The following is a 21,358-nucleotide window of genomic DNA, read 5'->3' on the forward strand; positions in this document are numbered from 1 at the left end:
AGAAATGAACTCTGTGAGATTATATGGTGCAATGCCGATGTTTTGTATCTACAGTTTCAAATGAGTAGGAAACGGCTGTAGCTACTCACTCTTTTTGTCATTCTGCGTATTCCCGCAGCGTCCTTGATTTCTTAATTTTTCCTAATTGTTCGCGTGGTTGAGCATAAAAATCATGCCAATATGGCTAAACTTAACAAAACCACAGACTAACAGACATGACAGTATGAGTAAATTCTTATAAAAATAATTTTTCGTGATGCACTAGTTCCACCTATATTGTACTGCGCGAACTATTTACTATCGGTACACCCCTTGTGTTACGTAAAAGTTTTTTTACTAGTTGGTTTCCCCTCGTTTGTCACCATCGATCAACTGCTTGCAGGGATGCCTGATTTCATCAAAATATTTGATAATGAAAAACTGTCACTTGCTTATACGCCCTTTTTAAAAATTAACCGAGATATAGTATATTTGTTTGAATCAAATCACTCTCCCTATACTTGCATAGATGAATGGTTTGCTACACTGAAGACGTATTCAAAGTTTCTTCCAATTCGAAGAAAGTGGATTCTGATTGCTAATGTAATTTTTGAGGAAAATGTTTTAAAGTTTCAAATCGAATCAAAATAGACTTGGACTTCAGGATTACGGAGATATGTTTATTTTTTCGGAGAGTAATAAAGTTAAGAATAAAAACGACACTGACTGCTCGACAGGTAACCCGATTATTCACCGTGAAAATCTGTTGTTACAAGAACCGGATCAGTGATAACAAATGAATTCAATTACGCGGCACGTTTCTGCTAAATTACGAGTGCCTGACACTCATCGAGAGGGTGTAAAGGAATCCATTGCTTGATGTTCGAATCGTCACTAATCAAATGTCGCCTTCGTTTCTTTTTTTTTGTTTGCCATGTTGCCCGCTTGTGTGACTCCTATGTCACAGTGTCTGTATTTTCCCTGAACACAGCCGAGGAAATCGAATCCCATCACATCCGTTTCTCCGAGCTCAGCTCGCTAGAGCCAAGCGATTTGCCATCGTCGTCGGGTGAAAAGGATTCCCTCTGTGCCGACGACCGGGGGAAACCCCGGGAACCGACCGCCCGGACAGGTAAACCGAACTCCGAAAGCGCAAATAAAAGTTACTCGATTTGTGTTGCAATTGTTATGCAAAAGTGTGCGATTTCTCCCACGGATCCGGTTTAGCTCGAGCCCGAGGAGCGGAAGTGGCGAGTGGTTGAGCACTGGCCGACCGGAGGAAGGGCAGGTGCAGCAACCCTCGCCATAAATCTCATCTGATTGCAATTTCGGAACAAGTGGAGCCGAGTAAGGTCTCTTGGGATTGTTCGAGCGGGCGAGAAAAAGGGAGGAACCGAAATAAAATAAAAAAGGGGGAGGATTAAGAATGCAATTGTGCCAGCAGTTCGCAATTTATGGAAGCGTAGGTGTAGATCGATCGCTCGGAAAGGTGCTGATTAAATGCACAATGAACGGGAGGAAATTAATCAGTGTGACAGGGGGGAGGGACGGGGTGCTAAAGCGGGAAGAATCGCAATCATCCCCCGGTCGAATCAGGATATTAATCGAGCTGTGGATTGTTCTCGGCAGAACCGACAGGCACGTACTGAGATGTAATCAATGTTGGCATTTTATCGTCTTGAATATGATGAATTTTAATGATGAACCCCGAAAGTAGGAGAAAGAGCTTTCAGTCAGCATCTGCTGACGTGATCAGTTTTGTAGATCGGATACGTGCTCGGCGGATTGACAGCGAAGTAATTCGTGCATCACTTTTCATACGCATGTCTGAGCAATTTAGCTGTGTATGTCGAAATTCGAAATCAAAATCAATTGAAGAAAAAAATCCCCGACGCGTGTTTTTGTTTTAACTAATACATGAATAGTCGAGTTGAAGATGAAAGAATTAATCAATCTGTAGCAACTCAAATTGCGTTCCCCTCTAGAGAGAAGAAGAAGGGAGGTAATGCTCAAACTTTTTCAAGAGACTATCTAAAATTGCTTGCATTTCGTCAGTCTAGGAAATAGTTATGGAAAAAGTTTACAACTGAATGCAATTTATAATGAGAAAATCTCTTTGTTTACAATTTCTTTCGCTTATTGCATCGCCATTGTAGAAAAAAAAACCCTACGGATTAAAAGATAAAGTAGCCTACTTTGTACGCAAAAAAAGAAGCTCTCACTTGGCCACTAACGTTAAATTTTCAAGTTATTCAATATAACTTCATGGCAAGTTCTCATTTTTTCTCATCATATCTTCGTTTTATAAATAACTTTACAAAAATGTGCTCACGTTTCGAACGTTTAATGTTTAATGTTTATGTTTAATAAGGAAGAAAGAAAGTTGTTTAAAAAAACCTGTGATAGTTAATGTCATAGCTGCGAGATTGACGTAGGACCAAATACAAATAATAATAACCCTAAGTCCCATACAAACGAAACGCCAATGTTTGGTTCACAGCCTGAACAAGTAAGCCTAGCAAATTACTCCCTTTCATTGCGATAGTTTGAAAATGTGGAAGGAGATCGTTTCTGGCAACGCTTTATGCTAGTTGCTACGGTGCAAAACAAACTTGTTTGTTTATGTTTATCGTTGCTGTATTAAACCGCAACAATCAGTCTAAATATCACCGGCACTAGCACAAAATATGAAAAATGAAGACAAACACCCACGAATCTACAAATATCAATACAGCTAGTAGTATATTCTTGGTGGCTTAACCATTCTAGATTATCGTTTAACTTACATTTCGCTTGTGATCTTGATTATCAGATAAAAACGGTTTGTTTATTTATTTTTCACTATAATAAACAGTAACTATGGTGAACTTGTTCTTACCCTTCAGTGTTGCTAGTTTTATAGAAAACTCGTTAAAGTACATTGTCACTCTGACAGTGTATCATGACAGTGTACCGCACGATGCAAAATGTGTCCTTGAAAATTTGTCGAAGTATTCCGTATTATAATTTGTATTTGGTAGGACTGCATTCAAGATGTGTGTAGATATTTACTGATATGATACCGTTTAAGATTTTTGGTAGTTCTGAAAAGTACTATTCGGTTTCGGAAGATTGCGTTTGTATTCTAGGCATTAGAGCGGCAGACAGTTTTCGAAAGTTTTTTACGTTATTTTTGGGGTCCTGAAAAGGACCGTTAGTGACTTTGGAGTCCCGGAAAGGACTGTTTTGTTACGGGTGATTACGTTTGTATTTCAGAAAAAAGGGGACCAGTCAGTCATTTGGTAAGTTTCGCTCATATATTTCAATATTGCATACATCTAAATATTTGAGTGATAGAAACTATTAAAATGCTCTACAAGATTCATTTCTGGAATTCAAAAGAGCTATATTGTGGAATTCTCTACGATATTAAACACTGTTCGGAGCATTTTACTTGAAGGCGAAGCAGCCAAATGCTAGCTTTATTTATTAGCTAATCAAATTATTCTAGATATACATACCGATTTGCAAAGAAGTAATCTTAATATTTCTTAACATAACATTTAGAGTCTTTGGAACGGCTGATTTTGTATACTGTTCCCCATACTTGTCCAATTAACTTTCTTTTACTCCAATGCAAACGACCAGGAGCTGGATGACGCAATCGCTTGAGCTTCTCACAATGCCGATTAATTTAATACTAAATCAATTTTGGTTAGAAGCTTCCTTTTTACGGGATTTTCTTGGTAGCGTGTTGAAGTCGATTATTTCATTTCTGGTTTGCACATTTCATTGAGAGAAACTATCAAAACCCTGTACGGGACTCATTTTCCTTCTTTTAGAAGGGTGAAACTATGGAATTCTCTACGATATTAAACACTTTTCGGAACATTTTTCTCGAGTCCGAACCAGTCAAATACTAGCTTTATTCGAACTCGTTTGGTGCGAATTTTACACAGCGAAAAGTGCATAAAACTAATAAAATTATTCTAGATTTGCACTAAACTGATGATTTTTACCACCGATTTGCAAAGAAGTAATCTTAATAGTTATTTATATAAGCACTTAAAGCCATTCGAATGGCTGATATTGTATAATGTTCTCCATCGTTGTCCACTTTTCGTTTTCCTTTTCTCCAATACAAACGACCAACAGCTGGATGACGCAATTGCTCTTGTTTGAAGCGAAACTCAAATTTTGAAGCGTGCAACAGCAGATATGTTCACAGCACAGTTGTTGGTTTTCTGTGTTTAAGCTTTAGGAACGGAGCCTCATATTCGCCATTGACTGAAGCATTTGAATAGAACCGGGTGTAGTTCCATTGTCTTGACGTAGATGGAGGCCTGTGTAATCGATTTGATGTTCATTGATTATCATAGACTGAAGCTAGCAAACGAGCAGCAGGGTCTTGCATCATGCTTTAAGCAACTGTTTGAAATTTAAAATCATTGTGTGACTCCGGAACCGGAAGTCGGATCTGAATAAAATTATGGAGTTTGGTATGATATCATAAGACTTGTAATTTGAATCTAAGTTTGTGAAAATTGTTCAGGCCGTATCCAAGATATCGAACTGAGTTCCATATTCGTGGTTTTGAGCACGAAGTCAGTTTCAATGACGGGTTCTGAAGTACCGTATCCTGCACCCAGTGACTACTTTTTTTGTTACATTACAAAAGAAGTCTCGGAGGATTTTGCTTTGAAAATGAGAAAGACCTTAAGAATCTCAATAAAAAGGGGTCTAGGAAGCTGACGAAGCGGTACGAAAAATGCTCAGAAGTTCAGAGCGATAATTTTGAAAGAGAAGCTGAGTTTTTTTCGCTTAATTTGAAGCCATAATTTGTTTTTTTTTTTTTATTTTTGAAAACTGTCTTGTCAATCACTTTCAACATATTGTAAACCCCTTTTCAGTATTTTTAAATGCAATACTCAAATTAAAACATTTAGCGTAACAACTGAACAAATGAAATTAGCAGTCTCGGAATCAACAAATACTTTATCCGGGGTTTGCATTAAAAATATACCTTATGATCAAAAAAGAACCGGAATTTTATTAAAAAAACGCAAAATTTCAATTTTTAAGAAATTTCTTTATTATCGCCTTCAAAGTACTCTCCTCCTGTGGCAATACATGCATGCCAACGCTTGATTCAACTTTCCCTACAAGTTTTATAGGCCGTCGAAGGTATGGCCTTTAGTTCACGCAGCGAATTCTCTTTTATCCCAAGTAACAATTATTGTTACGCTAGCTTGTTTGTGACTAGTATGCAACCAGATATTTGAGTGATTGTTACTAACATCTAACCACTTGCATGACTCAAAAAGCGCAGTTTCTACTAGTTGTCAAGTCGGTTAAAAATAAGTTGTCGTTACGTTGTAATGCCATACTGAAATAACTTATGTTTTCATAACTTGAAAATACCTTGTTTTCAAGTAAACTAGTTGAAATTTAGTCACCATCGACATTATAAACATTAAATGAATCCACAATACTTTTCTATCATCAATAAAAAAGCAGAAAAGTACTTTAAATCACAAACTTGATACAAGGTACAAATTTCACAACGATTTTAAAACTGTCGTGCGGAATTCAATTTTACTTAACTGTTTTTTATGCGCCTTCTATCAAAATCTGTTTATAAAGATATAAAAAATAAACAACATAAAAACGCTATGTTCAGAATGCTCAAAATTATTCCAAGTAGAGTGATTTCTCATCATTTTAAATACATATATCATGAGAATTATAGAATTATCACAATCGATGTTCAATCCCTATATTATTTTCTTCGTGTTTATGACAGTGCATAGAACAAAAATGACTATTCTGCCTTTCACAATTTTCGGCAAAAAGTAGTTTTGAAAAAAGGAATATCCTGGTTTTATTTATGTTTCATACACTTCTTGAAACTCCATTTTTTGTTTGCCATATTCAAGCCAACAAAGGTTGTTTTGTTTGGATTTTCGTTATCATAACTTTGGGAAAACCTACCGATAACTATCTGAATCAATGAAGGAATTATATGTTGTAATCTCATAATATCTAAGTTATTACTACATGAATTCACATAGTAACGATTTACATATACGCTTACGTTTTAATAATGGTTTCGCAACCTTTTTTCAACTAGTAGCTAAAACCAAAACTGTGATTAAATATATGTTAGAATCAAGTAACGATAACTTACAAATGATAGCTAGTTCAATGTTTATGTTATAAAGAAACACTGCTGTCGCCTTGTTTTAACCAGCATGACATAAAAAAACATGTTCGTGTTCTTGTTGCAACATAGTTGGGCTAAGTGGTATCAGAACTAGTTACGGGTTGCCAATATTGGAGTCAAATAAACTTATTTACAACTAGTAGCTAGAAATGAAGTTGTGATTAAAGATATGTTTGGATTAAGTTACGATAGCTTATAATTTATAATTAATTCAATATGACAAAAAGATGTGGTGATTTGAAACCTAAATAACTATTTCGTAACTGGTAATGATATGAAAAAACATTGCTGTCACCTTGTTTTAACCAGTATAACATTAAAAACATATTCGTGCTCTTGTTGCAACATAGTTTGGACTTAGTCGCATCAGAACTAGTTGCGGATTGCTGCTTGGGATGGTCTCTATGGTCTCAAAACGCGTTTCCCGCAATAGCAATTTGAGTCTGGGGAAGAGGAAAAAGTCACACGGGAGAGTACGGTGCTTGGAAATTCAGCTTTTTTTGGCACCAGCCGAGAAGCGACGCGTTTCAAACCCAAAACATCAGTTAAAATGTGTGCGACTGATCCATAAAAGATACCCAACAACACAGCAATCTCTCTAATCGGTACAGAACGATTTTGCAACACGATTTGCTTCGCCGATTCAATGTTTTTTTCAGTAACATATGTTGTTGGACGGCCAGGGATCTCATCATGATCCAAGCTTGCACGACCACCTTTGAAGCGTTTATACCACTCGTATGCCTGTGTTTTTCCTAGACACGATTCACCAAAAGCCTTTTCTAACATTTTCAACGTTTCGAAACACTTAAATCCATTTGCAACACAAAATTTGATGCACGCACGTTGTTCTAAATTTTCATCCATTATAAAAATCGCCACACGAAAATTTTTCAACTTCCCTGTATAGATGCCAAACAAAAACAATCGTACGATATGCGTCAAAATTTGACAGAATGTGTATAAAAGTGTTGCCAACGTTGAGAGAATAAAAGTTTACCGATTGGACAAGCGCGGGAATTTTAAAATAAAAATTCCGGTTCATTTTTGATCATAAGGTATATATTTTAATCGATTTTTGCAGCTTAAAAATCCATGTCCGGTTTTTACACACAATGTTTTTATCCGGTTTTTGTGTTCAAAATTACTTTAACGGGTTTTCAAAACTAAATTGCATTTATCCGTTTTTTGCATTCAACCGTTCAGGATTGATTGCTGGAAATAAACTTTGTCATTCAAGAGAACATCAAAATAACACATCTAATAACACAAAATAACTCAACGATTTTGTGTTTTAGACTCTGTTAAGACATCGTGTGTAAGTTTTAAATATCATCAGTATCTCACGATTGCCACCTGTCAGATTAGGATTTGTCTGGAACCGTTAATATTTTATTTTCATTTAACCCCCATTCCGTCTCTCCATCATCTTCATTTGAAACTAACTAGATTCGCTCGCCTAAATTAACCTGGTCGTTATTTCCTCTTTTTTCTGTCTTCCACCATCCATTTTGATCACTAATTAGATCTACATGTCGATTCTAACCTCGTCGTTTTTTTTCTTCCACCATCTTTTTGATAACTAATTAGATCTACATGCTGATTTCAACCCCGTCGTTCGTTTTCGCTCGTTTAGCACCCCCTCCACCAACCCTTGTTTTCAATTTACCCAACCACTTTTCTCCTCTTTCTTACCTTCTAAGTAAGAGTACTAATACTGCTATACTTGGTGTCATCAACTAGTTATAGTGTTATAAATTTAGTTTTAACTGTTAGTTTTAATTGTAGTGTTAGGCCTAAATGTATCTGTTGGATCATTGTAATCTGTCGATACAAATGATGAGGAGGTTTTATGCCTGTTGGAGAGAGAGATTGATATATTTCATCTCCACCGGGCTTTTCCCTGCTCCAAATAAATAAATAAATAAATAAATAAGTATACTACTAGCTGTATTGATATTTGTAGATTCGTGGGTGTTTGTGTTCATTTTTCATCTTTTGTGCTAGTGCCGGTGATATTTAGACCGATTGTTGCAGTTTTATACAGCAACGATAAACATAAACAAACAAGTTTGTTTTGCACCGTAGCAACTAGCATAAAGCGTTGCCAGAAACGATCTCCATCCACATTTTCAAACTATCGCAATGAAAAGGAGTAATTTGCTAGGCTTACTTGTTCAGGCTGTGAACCAAACATTGGCGGTTCGTTTGTACGATGACGTACAAAATAAATATTTTTTGTGAATCTGAGTCGTAAAAAATCTTTGCTAACATCAGGATAACCATCAACATCGAGTGTAGGACCGAATCATTATGCGGAAAAGGAGCTTCTTAAACCCGACGAATAAGTTAATATTGTCCGCTACCGTGAACAATGCACTATTGAAAAAAAACGACCAAAATAGGCTCAAAGACATCACAAAGTCATTCTGCAGACTGACAATGCTTCTCCATATTCAGTCAAAGTGGAAACTGGAAACTTCTACCGCACCAACTATACTCAACAGGTCAAGCACCTTCCATTTGTCACCTCTTTTCATCGATGGGACACACGCTGACTGAGCAAAACTTCTAAACTTTCGAAGATATACGAAAACGGTTCGATGAATGAATGTTAATTAGAAGTGAAGATTTCTTTTGGGATGAAATAAATCAATTAGCAAATACATTGAATATAAAATATTTCGCCATCGTTCTTGAATAGTCGCGATTATTTTTGATTAGGAAAACACCACTTTTAACTCGCGCACCCGGTATTCATTCTAACTCCTAAAATGACAAGTCGCATTGCTTCAACTTGATTTATTTTAAATAAATTTCTCATTCCCTTGCAATTTCAGATTCTCCTGGCATGCGCTGCATGCGCATTAGCCTTCCCGGAGCCACCACGGGGGCGCATTGTTTTGCCGGCTAAGCAGCTCCAGCTGCCCGAACTTGAGTATGGTGCCCCCAAGCAAGAATATGGTCCACCGGCGTCAGACTACGGACCACCGACGCCGGTGTACGGTCCACCGGCTTCCGAGTATGGTCCTCCGCCAATACAGAAGCTAGTCACCAAAAATGTGTACGTGCACGTTCCACCGGAAGAACCGACCGAAATCGTCAAAAGTGCCGTACTGGAAGCTCCCATTCCGAAGAAACACTACAAAATCATCTTCATCAAGGCTCCGGCACCACCGGCACCGATCCAGCAGCAGATTCCACCACAGCCACAGGACGAACACAAGACTTTGGTGTACGTGCTGGTGAAGAAACCCGAAGAACCTGCACCGTTGGAGATCCCACAGGCCGAACCAACCGAACCCAGCAAACCCGAGGTTTACTTCATCAAGTACAAAACCAATGAAAACAAAGAACCTGCCAAGAGCTACGGTCCTCCGTCCAATGCCTATGGACCTCCTTCCTCTCCCTCGGGACCGGCACGTTATCAACAGTTCTAGGTTTATGAGAAAAAAAAACGGTGCTAGACACAATCCAGGGTTTTTGTTACTTGTTGTTTATTTTTTATTAGAACCATTGTATAAGATAAGCTAGGCTACTTTGTTTATTACTTGTTCGGGTGAAAATTCAGTGGTCGTTAGAATTATCAATCCAGAAATCCTTTCCAATAGATTTGCATTTACCTTACGATTCACTGTTTCACCTTCTTTTTTAAGACACTAGAAAGCTTTTATTTGGAAGAATACCGGTGAATTTGCTCCAGCCAGAGTTACCCTTATTGTTAACACGTTGTCCTACCTCTACTAAGTCATAATATCAACGGAAAATAACTGGGTAAATATTGATCACACATTTTCCCGTTCATTTCCCGAGTCAAGCCCTCGAAAGCTTTCATTACACAAGCATCCTTCCAACAAACAGCTGAAACGTGACAGACACGCTAGAGTACAAGCAGTTTAATAAACGAAAGAGAGAGAGAGAGAGAGAAATAAAAATCAGATGAAATAACGATTTGATGAGTCTAAATATGGTTTAATATGATTTCTGCATCGCCTGCTGGCTTGCCGTTTTTTTTCGGGCGTCTGCCTCCCGCTATTTTCCTGGGAACGCTGTCAATCCAACCAACCGCGAAATCAACGCCCGTGCAATAATGTGTGCTGACGTGAAAAGTATAGGTAAGGGAAACACTCAATTTTATATTTCTTTCACATCGTCCTACTCTCCAGAAGCAGCAGCAGCAGCACTTGAGCATCTATTGGCACTTAACGGGATTTGCTCGCTACTCAAGATTCGTCATAAAGTGCTTCGACCTTGATGATGACGCGCTGCTTGAAAATAGACCATGGATGCCATAGATAAGATATAAGAGACGACTGTTTTTGGAGAGTGTTTGATTTGAAGATAACTGGAGTTTCTAGTGTTTTGGCGGAGTAATCCGAAGCGCAAATGTTTGAGATCACAACGAAAAATACTGGAGTAGGTAATGCCAAAGACATAAGCGTGAAATTGACGTAGGAGTCGAGCCGTGTCGTGTCGAGTCGTATTACTACTCAAGTTTCTGCAGCTGATAGGAATATTGTACCAGTAGTCATCTCATCAGTAGAGTCGTCATGTTGTTTTGCCGATTACTCGACTTTGTACCTTTGCTTCGGCTCTAAAAAACAATACCACAGGATAAATAGTTGTGCAATACTGCTGTTATCGCGACGCGAAAACTTCATGTGAATGCAGCTGATTTCAGATTACTCTTAAAGTTGAGACGTCAGGTAAAAAATTCTAAAATCTTCAGGCAGGGTTGTCTGTGAATCCGAAAAAATGTCTGCGAACTTTGATTTCTCTATAAAGTATGACACAGAAAACTATGTTTTGGCTAGCAAAACAAAAATCTTTTTTAAATTTAGTATGACTTCGGATAAGGTTCTGGCACACATATCGCTATCATTGAATTATTTGACAATACAATGAGCGAGATTGATCAAAAAAGCATAGTTGATGCCTTCACAGAAAAAAAATAATGAATTTTACAGGTGACGTTGTGTCGCTTCATATTGAATGCTGATAATTAATGTTGTTTTTCCGTAACCGTTAAATGCCGGTGACAGTCGCCTGATGCCACGTGTGAATAGCTCTTACATATTGTTTTGTTTTCATCAGGAAATATATTGGCCACCCATTTTTCACTAGGGTCACCGTTCATTTTTCACCGGGCGTAAAAACCTCAATAAAGAGTATGTACAGAGAGTACAGGAACACGAACAAAAGGCACAGGAACAATTACAGAAAACACAGGAACAAGTGCAGAGAGTATAGAAACAAAGTTAGTAGATATAGTACTGAAACAAGTACAGCAAAGACAGGAACAAATGCAGAGAATACTAGAACACGTATAGAAAATAGAGAAACATGCACAGAAAGTATAAGAGCAGGTGCAATAAGATCAGGAATAGGTACCGAAAGTTCAGGAACAAATATAGAAAGTACAGGAACAAGTGCAGAGAGTGCTGGAGCAAGTACAGAAAAATACAAAAGCAAATACAGAGAGTACTAGAACAGGTATAGAATATACTGAAACAGGTTCAGAAGATATAGAAACAGGTACAGAAAGTACAGCAACAGGTATAAAAAGTTCAACAACAAGTACAGAGTTCACAGTAACAAGAGCTAACGCCGAAAGTGACGGAATGAAGGCAAAGAGAACAAAAACAGGTACAGAAAAAAAGTTAAAAGTTAAAAAACTGATGGCAAACGTTTTAGAGACCATTTGACTGGCAAATTCAATGAAAAGTTATGTTTTTATCTCTCGTACTCCAACGATACCCGCTGATATGCCATTTGAATTTTAGCATGTTCGATTTCCTATCCGTTTGGCTTTTGCTGTTACCAATTGTCGAGTTTGTAGTGTGAAATTGGAGTGTCGCGTGTTAGCAAACCCCATAGGTTATATTTTTTTTACCGAATTGGTAATTACGGAAAATGATATTCATCATGAAGCATTACAATGCAGCATCATTAAAATTGATTAAAAGTAAAGGATGATTTTTTTACTGGTATCTTTTTGTGTCATTGTCAAACTTTTCCAGTTTGGTCTATAATTTAATCATGAATCGACTTACGAACGAAGAACCCATGTTCGGTTAAGAAAGTGCTCATCAAAAAAATGTATGGTCAGCGACGAAGCTCTTTTCTGGTTGAATGGATAAGTCAACAAGCAAAATTGTCGCATCTGAAGTGAAGACCAACCAACAAGAAGCATTACAAGAGCTTCCAATTCATCGCAAAAAACACTGTTTAGTGTGGACTAGAGCTTAAAATTGTCACGCATTCTCAATGAAAGAAACCATTCCAGCAGTCTCATTTTCAATGTTTTACTGTCTCATTCGTAAATGACCGACACCAGAACAAATGAAGAGAGACGAAGCAATTTCGTTTCTCATCGAAAAAATGAGAGAGCATGATTGCCAACGTCACTCTTTCCTCTATGACAAGACGAAACCAAACTAACATCTTCAGGTAGCAACAGCAGAATTTGATTTTTCATTCTTTCATCGATGTACTGAAAATATGTGACGCTTGGCTATAAAAAACGACTAAAATATGGCAAATCGAAGTAATTACATCTCAGAACTTCTTTGGAAACCAAAACTACTACAAATTCTAGCACCAACAGTTAAAACTTATTGTGAAACCTTTTTCTGTCGTTTTCAATTCTCACAGCTTTGGTTGAATATCGACACTGCATACTATGGGATTTTCACTGAAAACTGCAAATGACTGAAAGGGCAAATGAAAGAATAAACACAATTTTGAAACTACTGTCCCGCTTATGTCATTGACTGGACATGGATTTCGTTCTCAGCGTTTGCAAGCGAAGCTGAGAGTGACAGTAATTTCTTGTCATTTTCGTCTATTTTTCAGTCAATGAAAATGACTTTTTTTAGCTCTGGTGTGGACTACTTCTTCGAAGGCGACGATGGGCGATTGGCGAGCGCTACCGTGTGATCATCGACTTTTGTTTTCGTAAAAAAAGGAAGAACTGGATATGCCTGACATGTCGTTTCAACAAGACTATACCACATCCCACACGGCACGCGAAACAATGGCCAAATTGAGAGCATTGACTCACTGGAAGCTAGTGAAATACCGGCCAATTTTTTGTGTTATTTTTAAAAATCAAATCCTATACATCTTAAAAAAATCACTGTTGCGAATGCAACTAGAAAAAAAGACAGTTTTCCGGTTTTTTGAACGTGTATTCCATTTTACGCCATTGTGTTGAGCAAACGTTAAGGAACGTTAAAAATTTCCTGCCAATACAACACGAATTTCTATAGCAAATCTTTGTATACATATTTAAGCATTAATCAAACATAATCACAGTACATAGTATATAGTTCCTTCAGTAATATTGCATATAGTTTATCAGATATAATTAATTAAAGTAAAAGAACTTACGTTTTAGTGTCCCTTTTCCTATTTAATATTAATGCTATCAGCCACGCTATAAGTAAATTAGTTTAAGGTTAGGTTAAGTTAATGAATTCACTTATTATTTTACCTTTCAGCAACATCAAATATAACTAGATATAATGATCCAAAATAACTATTGCATGTAACGGAGCTCACGTAGAATACAAATTACTGATTAACTTAATATTATCGCAATATAAGTTCAATATATTCATAAAGAATTTTCGACACCTCTTTTAGCAATGACCAGCAAATTTTTTTACAAAATGTCTTACCCGATATGAAATGACGTTTTAACGCCCAGCGGCTCACCATAAGAGGGGAATCCGGTTGACACTATCACGGTGTTGGATGTAAGGGCGTCGCAACGAGGGGTTTGCGACAATCACCTTAGTTTGGTTTTATGTAAATCTAACATCATATTATTGCGCACCGAAGTGTGCTGGGGTTCGTAAGTTTTTTTTTGTGAACATCAAGGACACGTACTACATTGTCAGCATTGTTATGAATCCAAAGCAAACTCGAAGGTAATGTTCAGTGGAAAGCCAGAAGAAAATAATCCATACTCCAGCGAGATTGTTTCATATCCTAATGCAATAAAACTATAAGTATACAGAGTCTTTCCCGTTGCAATTCTTAAATTATAAAGAAAAGTTGCCCAAGCTTATTAATTTAAAAAAAAACATTAATATTGAACATGTCTTGTTATGAAAGTAGATTCAATTAGATATGCTTTAATGACTTTGTTTGCTGTTGCTGCCTCTCCGCTGCGTTTTTTTCCCTGTACTCTCGAAGGACCAGAAATTTTACAAAGGAAGTAGAAACATAACCACAAAAGTTAAAAAAAAAGGTATACGGCCACAACCAGTGCAATCATGAATCTTGGCTGGTGAATTTTCAATGAAACGCTTCCCAGCAGAAAACTTTCATAAATTAGATTTGACCCAGCCTTTATCAGATAGCATTCATTAACCGGCAATCTTCTTGCTTTCTTTCCAAGTGTAAGTGACTCCCTCCCCCCAAACAAACACTTAAATTAGCTGTGGCACGTGTGGTAATTGTAATTAATTTACAGCTTGCAGACGCGAGCCACACAGCCGCGAGAGTCCTGGAAAATTAGCCATAATTTATAACGACGTGATGGCTTTCAAGGCAATTCAAGTAGCTCGAGAATTGGTCGACATTTCATCGGTCCACGGAATCACAGGTCGCTCGATACCGTTGTTTAGAGTTTTGTCACTTGGTATGCTCATCGTTCCGAGTGGACATTTCATACCGCAAGTACCACAAGGACTCCAAATCGTCCGCAGTGCAACCAGCAGCATCCAGTCACCTAATTCGCACTCTGTTCGCTCGCCACCCAGTGCTTCTTCTCGAGGGCGCTGCCTATGTGTTAATTAAAAAGGAATTATGTCCGGTACTAATGACACCCATAAATAACTACACATATAAAGCGGGCGGCAAAAAGCGGAACCAGACCGCAACAGCACTATGGACAAGGTTGGTGGTCAAACATTTTGAGTGAGCTTTCTGCGGGTCGGAAAATTTTCCAAATGGAGAACCTTGAATTTGATGTGTTTGGCGTTGAATGAATAATGTTGAACCATTTTATCACGTGAACAACTTTTTGGTCATCGGTTTTGTTTACCATGCAATAATTTTCCACCGTGCGCACCGGATTGTCATTGCAGTGGCTTTTCATTCCTTTTTGCAATCCGCAAGCTTCTGGAACTTTCTACGGTATTTCATTATTAAACATCAACGCGTAACCCAGGTCAAGCTTGTTTTCACCTGTGCTGATAGTGCTGGGAAAATTTACGCTTTCACACATTCCTGTTGTGCACACAGAAAAAAAAATCCAGTTCATTCGGAACAATGAAAAATACGCTAGCTAGTCTGCCAAACTTAAAAATTGATTGTTTCAATTCAGAACGAGATTGCTTGGCACTTTTCCGCAGAACCGGTATTTATGTATGTATTGTTTCCGGGTATGATTTTATTTCTCCGTGTGCAAAACTTAGAACTTGTTCTCGAGAAGAGTTCCACCTACCGTCATACTGTTCAGCAGGAAAGTGACCGTGGCACCCGGTTTCGATGGCGGTGTCGAACAGTTGGCTCGCAGGATATCCCCCGGGTCGTACTTTGTGTGTTCCGTCCAGAGGGTGGGCGGCGAATGCGGTAGTTCTGTGAAAAGGAAGAAAAGAAAGCATTCATTGATAATGCAGTTTAGTTAAAGTTAGGGATGAATGTGTAATTTTCCCGATACCGTAGAACCGTCAGCCGTGATTTTAAAGTCAACAAATAAAGTGTTACTTTAAGGTGAAACCCATAAAGGGATGAAGCGAATCTGAATCACACGATTTCTATTATTCATTGATTCTTTCATAATTTAAAGATCGTGACAAGTTTGTTAGGAGCCGTGAACAATTATCTGAATAAGATTTATTGATCAATATTGCTACTTTTACTTAACATAACTTAGTCAATTAATCTCTCAATAATCCAATTACTAAAGTGCATACTTGAAATAAAAACCGAGCACATTTACGTCTTTTAGAACCCTATCCTATCCTATTATTCTATTAACTGAAGCCTGATACCAGGCCCGTCGATAATTATATGATGATAGTTTATATTATTCGACGTCTTTGTCTTTGTAAATCGTCTACTCTAAAAATTCAGTCGCCTTTAACATATACTACTTGTTGATGTTTGCAGTGAACAAACAAATAATTCTTGTCGCTAGAAAACATTACCCTTCAGGTCTGTAATTGTCTTTAATCCACCAAACGATTTATTTCTCCATTCACTCAAGTGCTTGATATTGAAATACTGTATATTTCGGTAGTCTACGGCGATTACGCATTCTATGCCCCGCTGAAAACCACAATATTCTACTTATCCTTCAATCTTTTGACAGCTCATCACAGCTCGCACTAACCCGCATAGCGTTTTGGCTACCTGGGCGGCAGCTATGGCCACCAGACGGCAACCAAAATTGATTCAGTGACGGTTGTCAAATCAAATTTGACAAAACAAAGTCGCCTGTATCCAAGTTAGCCGAGCGTTTTCATCTTCTCACCTTCGCTGAAAATGTCAAAGATTTCAATGTGGAAAAATCCTGGTGGATACGGTTGTATCGTTTGAGTTGTATATCTGGTAGAGGCGTGCAAAACAGCTCATTTTGGTGAACAGCTCCGAACCGATCAGCTCACCAAAGTGAATCGATTCGATGTATCAGCTCATCAGCTCTTTTATTTTGAACTTAAGGTTCATTTTGTGGTCCGTTTTTCTTATCACCGGTTTTCTTTCAAATGCATGATCGAAATTGATTTGCAATGATGCAATGAATGCAATGCGAAATAATTTATCTTTAATTGATGTCGACTAAATTGAATCTCCTAAAGAGCCGAAGATCCGATCAGCTCGTAGCGTGTTCCCTGCGTCATAATGCAGTGAACTGGGTAGCAAATGAGTGAGCTGGTGAGCTGCGGTTCTTTTGAAAAGAGCTGTGAGCTGTCAGCTCACTTCAATGATTCGATTCACTCCCACTTAGAAAAAAACGTTCAACGGTGGTCCTTCATTGGTCCAATACGTTGGATCATTGGTCCAATGAGAGTCCAATCAATCGTTCAACGGGAGTCCAACACGGGACCTTCGTTTGCCGATTTTGAAACAGACCGTTGAACCGAATGCCATTTTTTTGGTTCAACAAACCCGGCAGACAGAGGTCCATTGTTGAGCCATTTTTAACATGAGGAGTTGGAGCCCCGTTGGACTAGTTTTACTTCAGAATTTCTGAAGTTTTTTCCACTTATTTGTTTAAACTAACAATACATACCTGCACAATACTTCTACTTCACGTAGAATAACAACAAATTTTCTTTCTATGGAACGGTAACACTTAATTTTCACACTATTTTTGCAAGAGAAAAAACAACAACAAACCGTTCCAGCAAATTGAACGAATATTTCGTGCAATATATCGTTCAACAAGCGCTCAAAAATCAACAAAATTGAACGGCCTGCTGATAGGGCTGGAACAGCTCAGGAGCGAATTGCCCATCTCTAATATCTGGCAGCGGTGAGGCAGTCGGTCACCAGAATGTCTGCCAGCCATATTTTTCCAGCTGGCAGCGATTAGTCAGCCATCTGGCAGCCATGCGCATGCGGGAAGCGTGAGTGAGCAGCTTGTAAACGATTAGCTCACCAAAGTGAATCGATTCGAAGTATCTGCTCATCAGCTCATTTAGAAATCTCGGTTGATTTTCCAGAAGGCCGTAACAGCAAGTGACAGTTTCTCTTTGTTCACTCTCTCTTTCGATTATTGTGATGTGATCTAAAAAGATTTTCTTGGATTTCACAGTTCTGTTTGAAAGTCGAACGTTTCGAGCATCATTCTATGCCAAGAGTTAAGTGATAAACGTGTAAACCGCTTGGTAATTAATAGAAGAGAAAGTAAACAAAGAGAAACTGTCACTTGCTGTTACGGCCTTCTGGAAAATCAACCGAGAATTGATTGCTTAAGTTGCACGCCCGTACCCAGGATTTCATTTCGGGAGAGGCCCAAAGATTAAAAAATAATCACCAAATTTCTCTTTGAGCTGTTAGTAGAATATTCTCACTAATAGTACTGCTGTTGTACCGTTTAATTCTACTATGTCACGTCATTACACGAATAAACTTATAAAACCGATATACTGAAGAAGGATGTAAATAACATTCCGAAATATGTATCTGTATTATAACGTTTGATACACTTCTGTGGAAATAGTGACTGTGAAAATAGTGACTTTGTGAGAGTGTAATGACGTGACATAGTAGAATTAAACGGTACAACAACTGTACTATTAGTAAAAACTAATGTTACTGAAGATTGCTTATTCACCTAATGTATCTAATGTACCTTTTACGGCTTTTTTTAACATACAGTTTAAACTTTTCCACTGGAACTGATATTGTAATACATTTCATTACGTTTACCGTCTTGTTATTTCTGTTAAACATGTCTGAGACATTCTAAATAATTATGTTTTTGATTTCGGGAGGGGCCAGTGCCCCTCGCCCCCCCCCCCCCCCCCCTCCTCCTCCTCCTCTAAGTATGTGACTGTTAAGTTGCACAGAAAACATTGCAATGCGTACTTATTTATCTATATTGCACATCAAAACGATAAGATACATCGTTACCTCTGAATTTCATACGAATTTCAGTAAAAAACAATCTAATCTTGCATCTTAGTGAATTTGCATATGAAACCTTAAAACAAATCGCTTTGGTTATGTATTGAAATGAAAAAGCATATCAAATTGAAATGCTGTTTACATATGAATCGATCGTGCAAATTTTTCATCAGTGTACTGAATGAGAGAGAAGATTTCTTACTGACAACGTCACATTTAATCCGTTATAGAAGGATTAGAACTCGCTATTCAAGAGCCGAACATCCGTTCAACTCGTAGCTTATTCCTTTCTTTATAATGCAATAAATTGGGTAGCCAATGACCTAGCTGGTAAGCTGCGGTTTTTTCAAGAAGATTACTTCCTTACATGCACTTTTGTAATTGAATCGTTAAAAATATTCATAATCTAGTAACTTGCGATTTCATTTTCATGCATTTCGCTTCACACATGTTGGTTAGAGCAGTGCATCATTTGAGTTGTAGAAAACAGGTAAGTTCAATGTCAATTAGGTTTTACACGAACATGATATAGCGTCTCAAAATTCGTCGAATGAACATCATTTGATAGCTAACAGAGGTCATCTTGCAAACCCTAATAAAAGGTTACAGTATTCGTCAGATGTCCAATACTACAAAAATGAAGTGTTTAGGTGACAAAATAATTATTGTTTTGCCGTAAATACGACTGGTATCAACAAGTATCAAAGAGATTTTCAGTCAGTTCAGACCCATGTCAGCACCAGCCAATCAGAATGATGTACAACTGTAACGGTATAAAAGATGAACATTCGAATTTTTTCCCATCATTTTCTGTTCAACGGTTGTCAGGCATACGGGAGAGCAACACCAAAGACCTCACCCTTCTGGGATTAAGTGAGTGGCAGAATTGTGCCGAAGAACTGTCGCAGAAGGACACACAGCAAAACCACACCAAAGGGCTGCTAATCCTGTTGGAATAAAGCGAGCAGCAGAATGGCGTAAAGGAACTTCATCGGAAAACACTTTTCAACAACGATTTGCGTTTCCAGTAGGCAGTGGAAGTCGTCAGAGCTTTATGGGAGCGCTGTGTTTGAAAATACCGCTGCTCAGTTAAGTTGTCCTGAATTTGAGTCTGAAATCATTGTGAGCACCAACTGATTCCGCCCGAAATGAATTGTTTCATCTTATTTGTAATCCAATTGGAAATCACAATGGATTCTAGCTCAAATTTCAATTTTCGAATTTACCGAGTGTACACACCAAGAGCTATCTAAGTTCTTCTTAAATGCAGATCCCACCGGGCATGACAATTCAAGGCATTTTTCAGTCCCACAGATCATAAAGAATTATTCGAATTTTCTCCATTTCTTACTAAAAGCATCGGATTCTTAGAAAAAAAAACCTGCACGATCCCTCTTAAACTTGCTTACACCTGCTAATCTCACACAATCTCTCCTAAACCTTCTAAATCTTGTTTAGTTCAGTCAAAGTTAAGAATAATTTTCATCTCTCAATGCATTCATCATCCATTGAATTAGGTTTTACACGAACATGACATAATCTCAATTTGAATACATGTAATTGAAAATGAAAATAAACCAATTGTCACGACCGAACTCTATATGTCACGATGTCATTCATCTTTCAAAACAACTCGATTATGTTTCTTGTCTTTCCATGGCTTTTATGAGTGAACCATTCCCCGATGTGTGTCACTTAGGTTTTACACGAACATGACAGAACCTCACAAAATAAACAGAATGAACTTTTTTTTGACAGCCGCCGTGTGTTTGTTTACTGTTTAAAAGTTCATCAGATGTTCATCGTTTGAACTGAAAAATTGAAAGTCGCCTCACACTAAACAGATTTATACAAATATCGTTCCTTGATGCTGAAACGCATACAGGGCAAAGTTTTTAGTTCTTTTCACTGTGGAACACGTTTTTGACAGGCACTTTTTCGTCTTGTTTCAATTTTTAATTTGCAGTCGCCAAACAAATCAATCACACGGCAGCTGTCAAAAGATGAACTTGATTCATCGGCAGTTCATTTGTTCAATAATTAGGTTTTGCACGATGGCAACTCGAATGATCTACCGATGAACTGCCGATGAATCAAGTTCATCTTTTGACAGCTATCAGTGGTTTGTTTATATACCTATTAACACGTATTCAAATAAGAATGAACGCAGTGAACACATTAGATTTTTTTATCGCGACATCACAAATGAACAAAAAATCATCCTTGACAGTTCACCGGTACTGTTTACAAACAAGCTTGAACAAAATCGAGGAACATATCTCAAACGATCATCTTTACACTTTGCAACTAGTCACTTTTATTTAATAAATCTCAAAAACAAACCGTATCCAATCGTGAACAAATGTTTTAAAACTCTATTTAGGCGATATGGACCGTAAATGCTCTCATCCAATTTGTCAACAAACAAACAAAGAAATCTCTGTACTGCTGAACTGTCAAAATGTGTTCATCCGATTGAGGTTAGCAGTGACGGTAAAAACGACGACTAAAAACCTAATTAACAAACCACTGATATTTGTCAAAATTAATTCATTTTGTAAGATTATGTCATGTACGTGCAAAACCTGA

The 21,358-nt window shown here is 37.7% G+C and overlaps 2 protein-coding genes across 5 annotated transcripts in view; one reads left to right on the forward strand and one right to left on the reverse strand.

The window, feature by feature from the left end:
* Positions 1-21,358, reverse strand: part of LOC131434820 (uncharacterized) — a 424,990-nt gene that overhangs the window by 234,057 nt on the left and 169,575 nt on the right. For all 4 annotated transcript variants that reach the window (XR_009230406.1, XR_009230403.1, XR_009230404.1 and 1 more), the window contains exon 5: positions 15,639-15,772. Coding sequence is in view for 1 of the 4 variants with exons in the window: in XM_058601990.1 (XP_058457973.1) it covers positions 15,639-15,772 (134 nt within the window). In the remaining 3 variants the exon portion in view is untranslated. The remainder of the gene's footprint in view (positions 1-15,638; positions 15,773-21,358) is intronic.
* LOC131425082 (uncharacterized) lies at positions 656-10,094 on the forward strand. Its single transcript, XM_058590587.1, has 3 exons — positions 656-716; positions 947-1,111; positions 9,008-10,094. Exons 1-3 carry the CDS (start codon positions 656-658, stop codon positions 9,619-9,621), a joined length of 840 nt encoding a protein of 279 aa, XP_058446570.1. The 3' UTR covers positions 9,622-10,094.

This window comes from Malaya genurostris, chromosome 1 (assembly GCF_030247185.1).
Source record: "Malaya genurostris strain Urasoe2022 chromosome 1, Malgen_1.1, whole genome shotgun sequence".
NCBI lineage: Eukaryota > Metazoa > Arthropoda > Insecta > Diptera > Culicidae > Malaya > Malaya genurostris.